Source organism: Rutidosis leptorrhynchoides, chromosome 2 (genome assembly GCF_046630445.1).
Source record: "Rutidosis leptorrhynchoides isolate AG116_Rl617_1_P2 chromosome 2, CSIRO_AGI_Rlap_v1, whole genome shotgun sequence".
Classification (NCBI taxonomy): Eukaryota; Viridiplantae; Streptophyta; class Magnoliopsida; order Asterales; family Asteraceae; genus Rutidosis; species Rutidosis leptorrhynchoides.
This window is the reverse complement of record NC_092334.1, coordinates 581,599,859-581,615,348: the sequence shown is the minus strand read 5'-3', so window position 1 is coordinate 581,615,348 and position 15,490 is coordinate 581,599,859. Positions and strand designations below refer to the sequence as shown.

The window sequence follows — 15,490 nt, the reverse complement described above, 5'->3', positions numbered from 1 at the left end:
CAAAACAATTCAGAACCACGTAACACAACATCATTAATAAATACGTAAGTTACAAAAATTTAGACTAAAAAGCGGGAAACGGAGAGCAAACCTGATAGTGAGACCAATTACGAAAGCAAAACTTCTAATCGATAAGTGTAGTTGCTAAACAAAAACAAAATTAAACAACAACGGAAATTAACTTAACAGTAGTTACTAAAACACAATAATCAAATGAAAGTAACAAAAAAGAACATGAGAAAAAGAAAGTAGCATGTGCCCTAAAAAAGTCAAATCAATCATAATAAAAAAATGTATACGGAGTACCATAATTAATAAATGAAACAGCTGAAAAAATTAATCTATGAACATATGATTATGAACATATGATTATAGCTAACTATATGAAAATCTATCTAATTTTGCACAAATTGTTGTTGTATGAATGTACCAAGCTCAAATATTTACCCTTTTTTGATCAAGACCTACATTTTAACGTAGTAACTTTGAGAATTTACACCAGATTTTGTTACCATTTGATACAACCAAATAGTAGATCAAAAGTTAAGTTTTACAGTAAAATACGTATTATAGCAATTCGTGTGAATTAAGAATATAATTCGTTACCCTAAATATATATATAAATAAAAATAATTGAGTATAAATATTAATGATTAACCTTAGAAGCAGCAAGTCGGATAGCAAATTTTTGGGTTGTAAGACGGCCGACCTCACGGCGGAATATATCGACAACCGCCGTATCAATACTCGCGCGCTGCCTCATCTTCGTCATCTTCAACCTAAAATTAACAATTACTCACTAACAATTAACAATTAATATTATTCAATTCATTTGGAATGTGTTGTACGCATCATATGCATTCAGTGTTAGGAAGAAAATACCTAGAAACGATAAGAATAAAATCGTGACCTTATGTAATTTTACGATTAACTGTTTGTTAGAGTATTTTTGTTTTTAATCGAATGTTTTAAATAAGAATATACACATCACTAACTACTCTCGTAATCAACCTATAACCATTGTATATACTATAATTGTTTCCTAGTATGCCCGGTTATCATGTTCACTTAAATTCTAGCCATGTAACAATCTCCTTTACAAATATGTTGCTAATCAAGTATTTTATGTGAATCTTCAGTTCCACAAATTAAATATTTTTGTTAAAACTTTATTAAGAGTAGTTTATCGTAATTGACTGCCCACTCGGAATCTAAACCTCAGCTCAACTTATTATTAGATCTGTGTTCAATATGTTAAAGATGCATTAAAGGGGTGCAACATTAATCACAAAGGTTGGTTGCTATGATCCACGTTCTAGGGGAACATCATAATATCTCAAATTGCTAATTTTGTGAAAATAAAAACCATTAACAGCTTATGATAGCTCAGTAGCCCATAACCTGAACTTGCTATTTTCTTAATATAATTATTTCCAATTAAATGTCCACATCGTGTAAATTAAATGGGTCGATTTAGTCTACCATAAATGTACAACTGCCAAGGATATTGTACTGGATTGCCATAACAAATTAAATAATACTGTAAACTTAAATTAATATAGAAGAAAAACAAAAAATTAAACCTGCTTGTTATATATATTGAAATATATATTAAATAGATACCACAGCCAAAACAACTAAAATGTCCCGTTCATATTGATTATAAACGTTCCATATTAATTGATTTCGTTGCGAGGTTTTGACCTCTATATGAGACGTTTTTCAAAGACTGCATTCGATTTTAAAACAAACCATAACCTTTAAAATATTACGACGATTATCAAATAATGATAATCTAAAATATAGCGTTTTTCACACGACCATTACATAATGGTTTACAATAATATTACACATCAACATAAGTCTTCGAATGCAGTTTTTAAATAATATTATACAAGCATGGACTCCAAATCTTGTCCTTAATTCAGTATGCAACAGCGGAAGCTCTTAACAATCACCTGAGAATAAACATGCTTAAAACGTTAACAAAAATGTTGGTGAGTTATAGGTTTAGCCTATATATTTATCAATTCGTATTAATAGACCACAAGATTTCATATTTCCATTTCTTGTAAACAGCATGCATGCACAAAAATCATTCATATGTTGAACACCTGGTAACCGACATTAACAAGATGCATATAAGAATATCCCCATCATTCTGGGACATCCATCGAACATGATAAAACAACATCGAAGTACTAAAGCATCCGCAACCATGGATGGGGTTGTTAGGCCCAATAGATCTATCTTTAGGATTCGCGTCAATTAGTAGATCGGTTTACTAATTCTTAGGTTACCAAGCAAAAAGGGGCATATTCGGCTTCGATCATTCACCCATATACTGTAGTTTCGATTATTTGTGTCTATTTCGTAAAACATTTATAAAACTGCATGTATTCTCATCCCAAAAATATTAGATTTTAAAAGTGGGACTATAACTCACTTTCACAGATTTTTCCTTCGTCGGAAAATAAGACTTGGCCACGGGTTTTTTCACGAACCTATAACAAATATGTACATATATATCAAAGTATGATCGAAATATATTCACAACGTTTTTTATTACGTTTTAATGATTTAAGTTTATTAAGTTAGCTGTCCAACGTTAGTAGCCTACAACTAGTTGTCCACAGTTAGCAGTACAGAAATAAATCAATATAAATTATCTTGGATCAATCCACGACCAAGTGTATACAAGCCTCAGGCTAGATCACAACTCAAAGTATATATATTTTTGGAATCAACCTCAACCCTGTATAGCAAACTCGATCATTACAACATATAGAGTGTCCATGGTTGTTCCAAATAATATATATAGATGGGTCGATATGATATGTCAAAACATTGTATATGTGTCTATGGTATCTCAAGATTACATAATATATGTTATAATACATGTATAATACAATAAAAGTTAGCTATGATATGATTAGTATAGATTTGTTACAATTTTCACGTAGCTAAAACTAGTAAAAATATTCAATTTTGTTTTATCCATAACTTCTTCGTTTTAAATCCGTTTTGAGTGATTCAAATTGCTATGGTTTCATAATGAACTGAAATTTATGAAATTAAACAGAAAAAGTATAAGTTTATAGTCGGAAATACAGGTTACAAGTCACTCTTGAAAGAGGTAGTTATTTCCGTCGAAAGAACGACATCTTGATGACTATTTTGAAAAACATACTTCCACTTTGAGTTTAACCATGATTTTTGGATATAGTTTCATGTTCATAAAAAAAATAATTTTCTCAGAAGAACAACTTTTAAATCAAAGTTTATCATAGTTTTTAATTATCTAACCCAAAACAGCCCGCGGTGTTACTACGACGGCGTATGTCTGATTTTACGGTGTTTTTCATGTTTCCAGGTTTTAAATCATTAAGTTAGCATACCATATAGATATAGAACATGTGTTTAGTTGATTTTAAAAGTCAAGTTAGAAGGATTAACTTTGTTTGCGAACAAGTTTAGAATTAACTAAACTATGTTCTAGTGATTACATGTTCAAATTTTCGAATAAGATAGTTATACATATATGAATCGAATGATGTTATGAACATCATTACTACCTCAAGTTTAGTAGGTAAACCTACTGGAAATGATGAAAAAATAACTTGAGCTTCAAAGGATCTTTGATGGCTTGGAAGTTCTTGAAATAGAATCATGACACAAAAACAAGTTCAAGTAAGATTATTACTCGAATTAAGATAGTTATAGTTATAGAAATTGAATCAAAGCTTGAATATGAATATTACCTTGATTTAGAAAGATAACCTACTGTAAATAACAAAGGTTTCTTGATCTTAGATGATTGCTTGGAATGGATTAGGAAACTTGCAAGTAAACTTGTAAACTTGGAAGTGTTCTTGATGTGTTCTTGAGTAATTATTTTTATGATGATTATAGGTAATAACCAAAGCTTGTATTTGATGATTTTTTCTGGAAAAATAGTAACTTAGATGTTCATGGAAGAGTGTGTGTGTTTTGAGAGAGAATTGGGAAGAAAATTGGAAGTGAAATGGAGTGGGTGGTGAGTGGTAAAGGTGAGTGGGGTTAAAAGGAGTTCTTGTTTTTGTTTCCTTGCTCATAAGTCATGCTAGTTGTCTAATTGTTGGTTCCACATGTTTGTTGACTATATAGGGCTGCTAAGAGCTGAATTATTATGTATATATACCAATAGTATATACGTCTAGGAGTTGGGTATTGTACGAGTACGAATACGGTTGCATACGAGTAGAATTGTTGATGAAAATGAATGAGAATGCAATTGTAAGCATTTTTGTTAAGTAGAAGTACTTTGATATGTGTCTTGAAGTCTTTCAAGAGTGTACTAATACATCTAAATACACTACATGTATATACATTTTAACTGAGTCGTTAAGTCATCGTTAGTCGTTACATGTAAGTGTTGTTTTGAAACCATTAAGTTAACGATCTCATTTAATGTTGTTAACCCATTGTTTATTATATCTAATGAGATGTTAAATTATTACATTATCATGATATTATGATGTATGAATATATCTTAATATGATATATATACACATTAAAATGTCGTTACAATGATAATCGTTACATATATGTCTCGTTTCAAAATTCTTAAGTTAGTAGTCTTGTTTTACATATGTAGTTCATTGTTAACATACTTAATGATATATATAATTATCATTTTATCATGTTAAATATAGTGTAACAATATCTTAATATGATACATATGTATTTAGTAAGATGTTGTAATAACGATAATCGTTATATATATCGTTTCGAGTTTCTTAACTTAGTAGTCTCATTTTTATGTATATAACTCATTGTTAATATACTTATGGAGATACTTACTTATCATAATCTCATGTTAACTATATGTATATCCATATATATATATATCGTCATGTCATTTTTACAAGTTTTAATGTTCGTGAATCGCCGGTCAACTTGGGTGGTCAATTGTCTACATGAAACTCATTTCAAATAATCAAGTCTTAACAAGTTTGATTGCTTAACATGTTGGAAACATTTAATCATGCAAATATAGTTTTCAATTAATATATAATCACGGAAAAGTTCGGGTCACTACAACAACCACCCTAACACAGCCGTTTCCATCATTTTTGACTTCACCACCACTTCCGCCGCCGCCGCCTCATCATTTCTGTCTGCATTTCCCGGAACCGTCGCCGTCGCTTTCAATTCATAACCATCACATGATCCAAACGCTATAACCGGCGTACGATTCAAAATCCAAATCCTAGGGTTACATGACATATACCAACAACATATTGATGAATCTAAACAACGGTTCAAGTTATAATCGATCGATGAATTTGAATTAAACAGAGTATAAACATGATTGAATCTGTAAATTGATGTGTGATTACGTTGATTTTGAAATATATTTGGATTTTTTGTGAAAGAAGTGTGAAGCAATTTGGCCATTGAAGAAGTTGGTTGCCGAAGATGACCGTGGAAATGAGGAAAAATGAATTTGCTTTATAATTGTCGTTGTGTATATATAACCCAGGAGGAGAAGAGGAGTGGGTAGTGGTTGGGATGTGGGCGAAGAAAGCGTGAGAGACTTCATCAGAGGCGGTGGAGAAGATGGGAAGGGAGGGAATGAAAAGTTAGGGATAAATATCTTTTAGTGAGAAAGGACTAAAACGCCCTTACTATTGATGAACAATTGAAAAAATTTGCTCATTTGTAACATGTATAATGTGTAATACTTATTGCCAAAAAAAACATTTTCGCCGACTTCAAATTAGCCTTAATAATCAACAAGAGAAATACAATCATCATGAAGATTATCAGAACTTTGAAATAAATGAAAAATGTTTACAACAACCATAAATACTAACAACGTCACAAACATAATCAAAAAAAAAATTATACGAACACAACACCCATTGGCTCTGTTTCACCGATAATTGATGAGGGGTCAGAGAGAGAAAATGAGGGGAGAGAGAGTGTGGAGAGCGAAGACGGGTACGAGTGCAGCAAGGGAGCGGTACAGCGGAGACGGTAAGCATCGACAAAACCAGGGCAACGACAATCATCTAACATCTTACATGTTTTTCAATTTCCCGGAGGATTGGAGAGTTATCGACTTTTGGAAACTTTTCAAACCCTTCGGTGTGGTTCGTGATGTCTATGTGGCTACTAAAAGGTTGAGAAATGGGGCTAGATTCGCCTTTGTCAGATTCGCTAACGTGAGGGATGCTGATTCATTATTAAGGGATCTGGAAAAGATTAAGATTAATGAATGTTCCATTCGTATCTTCAAAGCTACCCGGCGTAACCCTACTACCGATAGGGCAAACCATGTTCCTACTGGTAATAGGAATCACCAATTCCAGGATAACCGACATGATGGAAGGCGTTTTTGTGATGTTGTGGACACTCGAGACTTGAGGGAAAAACTGGATAGAAACCGTCAACAAAAGCAGCAGGGTGCGAAAGAAGAAAAGGAGACGAAAAGCCAGTCAATAATTTTGGAGGATTCGAACAACAATTTCGATATACTGGAGTACGCGGTTTCTTGTGAAGCTAAAAACAACAGTATTGCGAAAAACCTAGCCAAGATTTGTGAGGAAGAGGGTTTTCAAGATGTCGACATCCAACTATTGGGTGGTCTCAGTTTGCTCTTAATCTTCAACAACAAAGCATCGGCTAGTGAAATCATTGATCAACAGAATCATCTTTTAAGGAGGTGGGTTCAAAAGATTCATAAGTGGGATCCTGGGTTCGTGGCAGATGGGAGGGTTTGTTGGTTGAAGATTGTAGGGGTCCCCATCCAATGTTGGACCCAAGACACTTTCATGTCAATTGCGGAATGGTGGAGGGTTGTATATGATTTCGAAAATTGTTCACTTTCAGGGAATCAGAGATTAGTATTTGGTAAAGCCCGGGTTAAACTCAACAATCCTTGTATTGTTAATGATTCGGTATCCTTGATTCATAAAGGTCAGGAGTACTTTATCAAGGCTTGGGAGGAGGAGATTAACTGTCCAAGGTTTGCTATATACGAAAGTGATTGTGATGATTCCTCCTTGTCAAGTTGTTCTGACTCGGAATACATTGATTCTGATGACTATACTTGTAGCGACGATGATCTTGATTACAGTAATATGAAGGAGAAATCATGTTCATTTGAAAGGCGTTCAGGCTTGGTCAAAAACGTTCATGTCGTCGGAAAGTCAAACTGTCAAGGGTCTGATGGTGGCCCGGATCCGGACGATGTTGGGTTGGGATGTTTCGCTTTCCATAATCTTTTTGGGGAAGATGAAGTGGTGGGAGAAACTGCAAGCTGTCCAATTAATGATACTTGTTCCAAGGGAGATATGTCAGAGTCCCCATGTAAAGTGGCGGCTCATGATGACTATGATAGGCACGTGAGTATGGGAGATAAAAAGGTTAATACAAATCCATTAAATGTACAGGAGGGTGGGTCACTTGTGCCTCACCAAGACTTCGCAGATGACAAGGTTGGGCCTGAAGCAGATGGCCCAAATCGTGAGTCCAATACTATTAACACTAGGAAACCACATATTGGGTCTTGTTCAAACCGGCCACAAGCTAGCCCAAGTTACAATGACTCTGTATACCTACCTGGTACACAACCCAACTGTGATAAGGTAACCGATCGTGGTTGGTCAAAATCAAAACCAAAAGCCTCGTCTAATAGCTCCAGAACTATGGAGGTTTCATACTGTAAAGATTGCTATTGGCATTCGATTATGAAGTGGAGTGCTTCGTCAAGGATTCGCAGGGCAAAATCGGTTGGAAGGAAAGGGGTTATTGGGGATGAAAGGCATAAAACTCGATGTAAAGGATGTGGTGGTAAAGCTATGCCCTCTCGTTCTGCTTCTAAAGCAAAGTCGACTGGACAGGGTCATTCTATTGAGGATTCCTTTAACAATGAGGAATTAAGGGAGTTCGGTGAACAGATTGGCCTTAAATGGCCTGCTAATCACCATTAAGGTCACCTTCTTCTTTCGTTCCTTTTATTTCATAATGAAGATAATCTCTTATAATGTTAGGGGTTTTGGTGTGGTGGGTAAATTTGATAGTGTAAAAAATCTTTGTTTTCGTGAGAGACCTGACATAATTACTTTTCAAGAAACCAAGTGTCATGAGTTGGGGGATCGTTGGGTCCAAGCACTTTGGGGGACTAGTGACTTCGGGTATGTACAAAAAGCTGTGGTGGGGAACTCGGGGGGCCTTCTTACAATTTGGGATTCGACTTCTTTTACGATTACTAATGCGGTTGGGAGTGATTATTTTCTTGCCATTCGGGGTAGTTGGGTTGGTTCTGGAAAAGAAACGATTGTGGTCAATGTGTATGGTCCACATAGTGATGTAAATAAGAAGATTTTGTGGGATTCCTTGTCTAATTTAATGGGTAATAATGACATGGCGTGGGTTCTATGTGGTGACTTCAATGAGGTTCGGGAACAAGGGGATAGACTCAATTGTTTTTTTCATCAACGTAGAGCTACTCGGTTTAATGATTTCATTTATTCTAATAGTCTCATTGAGATACCTTTGGTAGGTCGGAAATTTACTCGAATTAGCGATGATGGTATCAAGTTTAGTAAACTTGACCGATTCTTTGCAACGGATAATTTCATTAACCTTTGGTGTGATCTTTCGATTATGGCTCTTAAAAGAAAAGATTCGGATCATTGTTCGATTATGCTTCGAGATAAAGTCGTTGATTTTGGGCCTAAGCCGTTTAAGATTTTTGATGAGTGGTATAATAAGGAAGGGGTGATGGAGGTTATTGACTCGGCTTGGTCTCTCTCGGTTAAGGGTACTAGAGTTGATTGTAACTTTCATGATAAACTCAAGAATGTTAAGTTTGCGCTTAGAGATTGGAGTAAAAATGAATTCGGCTCGTTGGATAGTGAGATTAATAGTTTAAAAGTTGAAGTGGGTGAATGGGAAAAAAAAGGCAGAAGCGGGGTTTCTTAGTGAAGTGGAGAGGGCTTGTTGGTTGGACTCAAGGCGTAGATGGATGGAAAAAGAAAAATCAAAATCTCAAATGCTCAAGCAAAAGGCGCGTATTCGGTGGGTATTAGAGGGGGATGAAAACTTGAAGTTTTTTCACTCGTGTATTCGCAGGTGGTACAACAAGAGTAACATTCGGGGTCTTCTTATCAACGGTGTTTGGAATGACGATCCAGGTGAAATTAAGAATTTTGTTTTTCATCACTTCAAGGATCGATTCTCAAGTAATGCTGGCACCAGGCCTGTTCTGTCTGGGTTTCGTGGGCCTGCTGGGCCGATTTCATCACAGCAGCCTGCTGCATCGGCTAATTCGCATCAGAATGGGCTTAATCTGTCTGATGGGCTTTTCGTGAATCATCTGACTTCGGTTACTGCTGGACTCTTGGAAGAAAAATTCTGCGAAAATGAGGTGTGGGAGGCAGTCGTGAATTGTGGTAGTAGTAAAGCCCCGGGGCCGGACGGTTTTAATATGAGATGTTTTAAAAAATATTGGGGTGTTATCTAGGAAGATTTGTTACTCGCCATCGACAAGTTTTGGGAATCGGGGGTGATCTCTAGGGGGTGTAACGCTTCATTCATTACGCTTGTTCCGAAGAAATCAAACCCGGACTCCCTAAACGACTATCGGCCAATCAGTCTTATTGGGAGTTATTACAAGATTATTGCGAAACTCCTCTCGAATAGATTAAGAAGGGTGATTCCCAATCTTGTAGGCTTCGAGCAGAGCGCGTTCATTAAAGGTAGGAACATTCTTGATGGTGCGTTGATTGCTAGTGAATCTCTTGATTTCCTAAAGCGCAAAAAGGCCAGGAGTATTCTTTTTAAGGTCGACTTTGAGAAGGCATTTGATTTTTTGAGTTGGGATTTTCTATTAGAAATTATGGAGAAAATAGGGTTTGGTTCCAAGTGGCGAATGTGGATTATGACTTGCCTCAAATCGGCAAGTGTTTCGGTCTTGATTAATGGCTCGCCTACCGAAGAGTTTAGCTTGGAAAGAGGTGTCCGCCAAGGGGACCCTCTTTCTCCTTTTCTTTTCATTCTTGCTGCGGAGGGTCTTAACCTACTGATTAAAGAAGCGGTAACTTGCAATCTCTTCAAGGGTGTTGAAATTGGTGATAATCGTGTCCCTATATCTCATTTACAATACGCGGACGACACGATATTCTTTGGAATTTGGGACCTTGAAAACATTAGAAACCTTATGAAGCTCCTTAAGTGTTTCGAACGTACTTCGGGTTTGAAAGTTAATTACCACAAAAGTAGTATTTTTGGGTGGGGGTTGATAAGACGGAAGTTGAGAGTGTTGCTCGTATTTTTGGTTGTAATGTCGGGGAGTTCCCTTTTACTTATCTCGGGTTACCGATTGGTGCGAATATGAGTGTTGCTTCAAATTGGAAGCCGGTTGTGGATAAAATTGGGAAACGCCTTGCGGATTGGAAAGCGCGTACGATGTCTTTTGGTGGTCCTTTGACTTTGGTTAAATCGGTGCTTAATAGTCTCCCGCTGTACTTCTTCTCGCTCTTTCGTGCCCCGTCCAGTGTGATAAAAAATCTTGAGTGTGTAAGACGTTCCTTTTTTTGGGGTGGGGCGGGTTTTGAGTCTAAAATGGCTTGGGTCAAATGGGTGGATGTTTCACTTTCTTATGGGGCGGGGAGTCTTAATGCGGGTTCTTTAAAAAATAAAAATTATGCATTAATCGGCAAGTGGTGGTGGAGGTTCTATACCGAGCCCACCTCCTTGTGGGTTAATGTTATTAAGAGTATTTATGGACCGTCGGGTGGTCTTTCATCTACCCATCGGGAAGTATCTTACTCTTCGACGTGGACTAATATTATTCGTGTTGGTAGTTGCATCGACTCGCTTGGTTTATCTTTCAGGAGCTCGTTCTCAAAGGTCATTGGTAATGGTTCTTCTACAAACTTTTGGAAGGATCATTGGCTCGGTGATTTTGCGTTAGAAGATAAATTCAAAAGATTGGTGCGGCTTGAAAGCAACATGGAGGCTACGGTTCGTAATCGTTTGGGGATTTGGGAGTGGATTAGGGAACCGAGGGGTCGTGCTTTGGGAGAATTATCCGAATTAAATGCTCTTTTTCAAGATGTGATCCTCATTCACGACAAGCCCGATACATGGAAGTGGGTCCTTAATGGCAATGGTGTATTTTCAACAAAGAAGCTAACGGAACTAATCAACGAGAAAAACATACTTGTGGGTCCTTCTAACTTCGAGACAATCCGTAATAATTTGGTTCCTAGTAAGGTGGAGATCTTTGTGTGGAGAGCAAGAAGAAGAAGGCTAGCGGTCTTGTCGGAATTGGATAAAAAGGGTATAGATCTTCATTCGGTCCTTTGTCCAATTTGCGGGCAAGAAGTGGAGACGGTAGAACACTCTTTGGTACTTTGTAATCTTGCGCTCGATGTTTGGGAGAAAGTTTCAAGATGGTGGGGTTTGGGTGCGTTCACGAATCTAAGCATTAACGAGATCTTCATGGGTAATTCGAGTGTGCATATGTCGGAGGCGGGGCGGAAAATTTGGCAAGCGGTTGAGTGGAATTGCGGGTACTTAATTTGGAAGAACCGCAATCTCAAAGTGTTCAAGAATAAATGTTGGATCTCTCCGGTAGCATTAAGTGACATACAAGTTAAAACATATGAATGGGTCGCGAAGAGATGCAAATCGAAAAAAATTGATTGGCTAGGGTGGCTTACTAATCCTTGTCAATTTGTTACTTAGTCGTGTATGTATCTTCGTGTTTTTCTATGTAAATTGTAGCATGCTGCGTCTTGCAGCTGCGTGAAGGCTAATGGGTCTGAATGTGGCCTATAGCTTGTGACGATCTTGTACATTCGTGATTTTAATATATACATACCTTGCTTTTCAAAAAAAAAAAAAACACAACACCCCACCCGTAGCAACAGGCGGCTACCAAGCAACCTCGTTTATAATTCATCCATCAAAGTTAAGTGTTAAAATATAGTGTTTTTTTTTTTTTTTTCTTTTTTTTTCGCAGACACTTTCGAGTGAAAGCTACATTGACAAAAAACTCCCTGGAATTCTGTTAATCTAACAAATCTATCTATTTTATTCCCATAATAATAATAACCGTAACTCTATGAATCTATGATTGTAACTGCAGGCTGTAAAGCTAACAAGTCCTTTGATCTGTTTCTGTTAGATAACAAGATACATACACGCCTTTCAATGTCATCATTATCTTTTATCCCCCTTTCATATTCCATGAACTCTCATTCAACACACACTCATCAATCACTTCATGTTTCTTCATTGCACCTGCCTTCACCATCCACCACACCTTCACACATCCAATGGACCAAAGATCAGCTACACCCACACCCCAAACCTCGAACAATTCGATACCGGCTCAGCCAATTGTGCCGAGAAGGCCAACCCCTTCTTGCCCGCCAACTGTTCGACGAAATTCCCAAACCAACTACGGTTGTTTGGAACGCAATCATTATTGGGTTTATATGTAATAACATGTCTCATGAAGCTATACTTTTATACTCTCAAATGAAATCCAAGTCTTTTTTATGCGATTCGTATACTTACTCTTCGATTCTTAAAGCCTGTGCCGAAACTAGAAGCCTTAGGATAGGTAAAGCGGTACACTGTCATATTTTGCGGTCTCATTTGTTTCCTAGTAGGATAGTTTCTAACTCTCTTTTGAACATGTACGCCACTTGTTTGTATGATTCTGTAAATAAAGTGTTTGACTCGATGCCGAGAAGGAACGTTATCTCGTGGAATATTATGATTTCGTGGTATGTGAAAATGGGATTGTTTGCAGAAGGTGTTAGACATTTTGTAAATATGATGAAGTCGGGACTTAAACCTACAGTTGTCAGCTTTATAAACGCGTTTCCTGCTTTAGCAGGAACGCGTGACTCTAAAATTTCTAATGTTGTTTATGGGCTGCTTGTTAAACTAGGTGACGAATATTGTACAGATTTTTTTGCTACAAGCTGTGCCATATCTATGTTTGCAGAACTCGGGTCCATTGAATCGGCAAAAAAGATATTTGATAATAGTCTAGAGAAAAATATAGAGATTTGGAACACTATGATTAGTGGTTATATACAAAACAATATGCCTGTTGAAGCACTTAATCTTTTTGTTCAAGCTCTACATTCATCTGATGAAGTTTTTGTTGATGATGTCACTTTGATATCGGCATTAACAGCAGCCTCACAGTTGCAGAAACTGGAAATTGGTAACCAGATACATGCGTATATCATAAAAAGTGTGTCGGTTTTGCCTGTGATGGTAATGAACACACTTATAGTTATGTATTCCAGGTGTGATTCTATTCAAGAAAGTTTAAAAATATTCAATAGTATGAGTGAAAGAGATGTTGTTTCATGGAACACTATGATATCATCTTTTGTACAAAAGGGGATGAATGATGAAAGCTTAAAGCTTGTGTATGATATGCAGAAGCAAGGGTTTATTATTGATGATGTCACAATAAGTTCTTTGTTATCTGCAGCTTCCAATTTAAGAAACCGAGAAATTGGTAAACAAACGCATGGGTATCTTCTTAGGCATAATATTCAATTTGATGGAATCGAAAGTTATCTTATTGATATGTATTCAAAATCTGGTTTGATAAGATCGGCCCAAGTTATTTTTGATAGAACTTGTTCGAGTAATCGAGATCTGGCAACATGGAACTCGATGATTGCCGGGAACTGTCAAAACGGATTAGTCGAAAAGGCTTTTGGTGTTTTAAGTCAAATGGTTGACCATAATGTTATACCGAATTCTGTCACTATCGCATCGATTCTTCCAGGTTGTAGTATTACGGGAAGTTTAAAATTAGTTAAGGAACTTCATGCATTTACGATTAAAAGTCTATTAGATCGTAATGTTTTTGTGCATTCTGCTTTAGTCGACACGTACTCCAAATTGGGTGTTATTGCGTACGCAGAAAACGTGTTTGGTTTAACTCAAGAGAAAAACGCTGTAACATACACGAATATGATACTTGGTTACGGCCAACACGGAATGTGTGAAAAAGCGATTAATTTATTTAATTCGATGAGGGAAAACGGGGTACGGCCCGATTCGGTGACAATGGTTGCGGTTCTTTGTGCGTGTAGTTATTCGGGGTTGGTCAACGAAGGTCTTGATTTATTAAAGTCAATGAAAACAGAGTATGAAATTAATCCAACGTTCGAGCATTACTGTTGTGTTGTGGATATGTTAGGGAGAGTTGGTAGGGTATCAGAAGCTTACGAATTTGTTAAAAGATTAGAGGAAAAGGGTAATCATGTGAGAATTTGGGGGTCGCTTTTGGGTTCTTGTAGGACCCACGGAGAATATGAATTGGGGGAAATTGTTGCGAATAAGTTGGTTGAAATGGGTGTTGGGAGTATGAATTCGGGTTATAGTGTGTTGTTGTCGAATATGTATGCCGAGGAGGGAGATTGGGATTTTGTTGAGAGGTTAAGGAACGAGATGTATGAAAAAGGGACGGTGAAGGAACGTGGGTCCAGTTGGATTGATAATGGCGGTCGGATGGATTATTTTTTGACGAGAGATGAAAATCACGATAGTAGAGATGAAATATATGAAATGTTGGATGTTATGGATACTGACATGAAAAAAGAATAATTGAATTTATTCACAGATATGTTTGTTTTCAAACTTTTTGAGTTCAGCTGCACAGGTCCTGTTTGATCTTTGATTCATTCAGTAAGAATTTATTGCAAGGTTGCAAAATTTGCTACTCGAGAGTACTCAGTCAGGAGTTTTTAGGGAGGGCGTACTCGCATGTTGACCAAGTTTGACTTTGACCAATTTTCCGAGTTTTGACCGATTTTCCGAGTAATCCCAAGAGTTTTGGCCGAGTTTGACCAAGTTTGACTGAGTTTTCGCCGAGTCCTCCCCGAGTGTCAAATAGGGAGCAGTCGCCGAGTAATTCCGAGCTGTACAACACTTTTATATGTGATCGTTACTCATAAAGTAACATCATTATCATTGATTAATATGATCACATTCTTAATCTACAATTTATTCTTTATATTCATATGTACTTATTTTACCTTTGCAGATTGCTGTTTGACAATATGTCAACGCTAAGCAACTGGAAGCTCGTCGTTAAATCATTCCGGACGAAGCTTCTATTTTATTCAATTTGTGGTTACTCATCTTTATCTATTAGTAAGAAACTAGGCCATGCTATGGTATTGATAATTACTACTGCCTCATTTGAATTGTTATACTGTTTCTTTATATAAATATACAATCTGTAAACACTCAAGGATGCTACTGTTAATGAAATTTAGTAAGATCCAGAGATACCATGTATTATATGTTAAAGGAGTGAAATCGGAAAACTACTTGGCTAAATGCTGACAATCCTAAAATTTGTCAAAAAATAGAATTAGAATATTGTATTATACACCATTATATATACTTTAAAAGACTTATAATAGTTGGGGGTGATGATATATCCAAC

At 36.7% G+C, this 15,490-nt stretch overlaps 3 protein-coding genes across 4 annotated transcripts; all 3 read left to right on the top strand.

Annotated features, from left to right (window-relative positions):
* Positions 1 to 8,013: 8,013 nt before the first annotated feature.
* LOC139889862 (uncharacterized) lies at positions 8,014 to 8,973 on the top strand. The gene has a single exon (XM_071872779.1). It carries the CDS (start codon positions 8,014 to 8,016, stop codon positions 8,971 to 8,973), a length of 960 nt encoding a protein of 319 aa, XP_071728880.1.
* A 43-nt stretch (positions 8,974 to 9,016) lies between these two features.
* LOC139889861 (uncharacterized) lies at positions 9,017 to 12,076 on the top strand. Its single transcript, XM_071872778.1, has 5 exons — positions 9,017 to 9,418; positions 9,515 to 10,252; positions 10,297 to 10,514; positions 10,887 to 11,550; positions 12,020 to 12,076. Exons 1-5 carry the CDS (start codon positions 9,017 to 9,019, stop codon positions 12,074 to 12,076), a joined length of 2,079 nt encoding a protein of 692 aa, XP_071728879.1.
* A 103-nt stretch (positions 12,077 to 12,179) lies between these two features.
* LOC139893250 (pentatricopeptide repeat-containing protein At3g22150, chloroplastic-like) lies at positions 12,180 to 15,215 on the top strand. 2 transcript variants are annotated; one of them, XR_011774425.1, is made up of 2 exons: positions 12,180 to 14,946; positions 15,083 to 15,215. XR_011774425.1 is itself a non-coding variant. In XM_071876403.1 (1 exon), exon 1 carries the CDS (start codon positions 12,211 to 12,213, stop codon positions 14,641 to 14,643), a length of 2,433 nt encoding a protein of 810 aa, XP_071732504.1. In that variant the 5' UTR covers positions 12,180 to 12,210; the 3' UTR covers positions 14,644 to 15,081. The 2 variants fall into 2 exon arrangements, 1 of the variants encoding a protein (XP_071732504.1); XM_071876403.1 differs by lacking the exon at positions 15,083 to 15,215 and having other exon boundaries at positions 12,180 to 15,081.
* Positions 15,216 to 15,490: the final 275 nt, after the last annotated feature.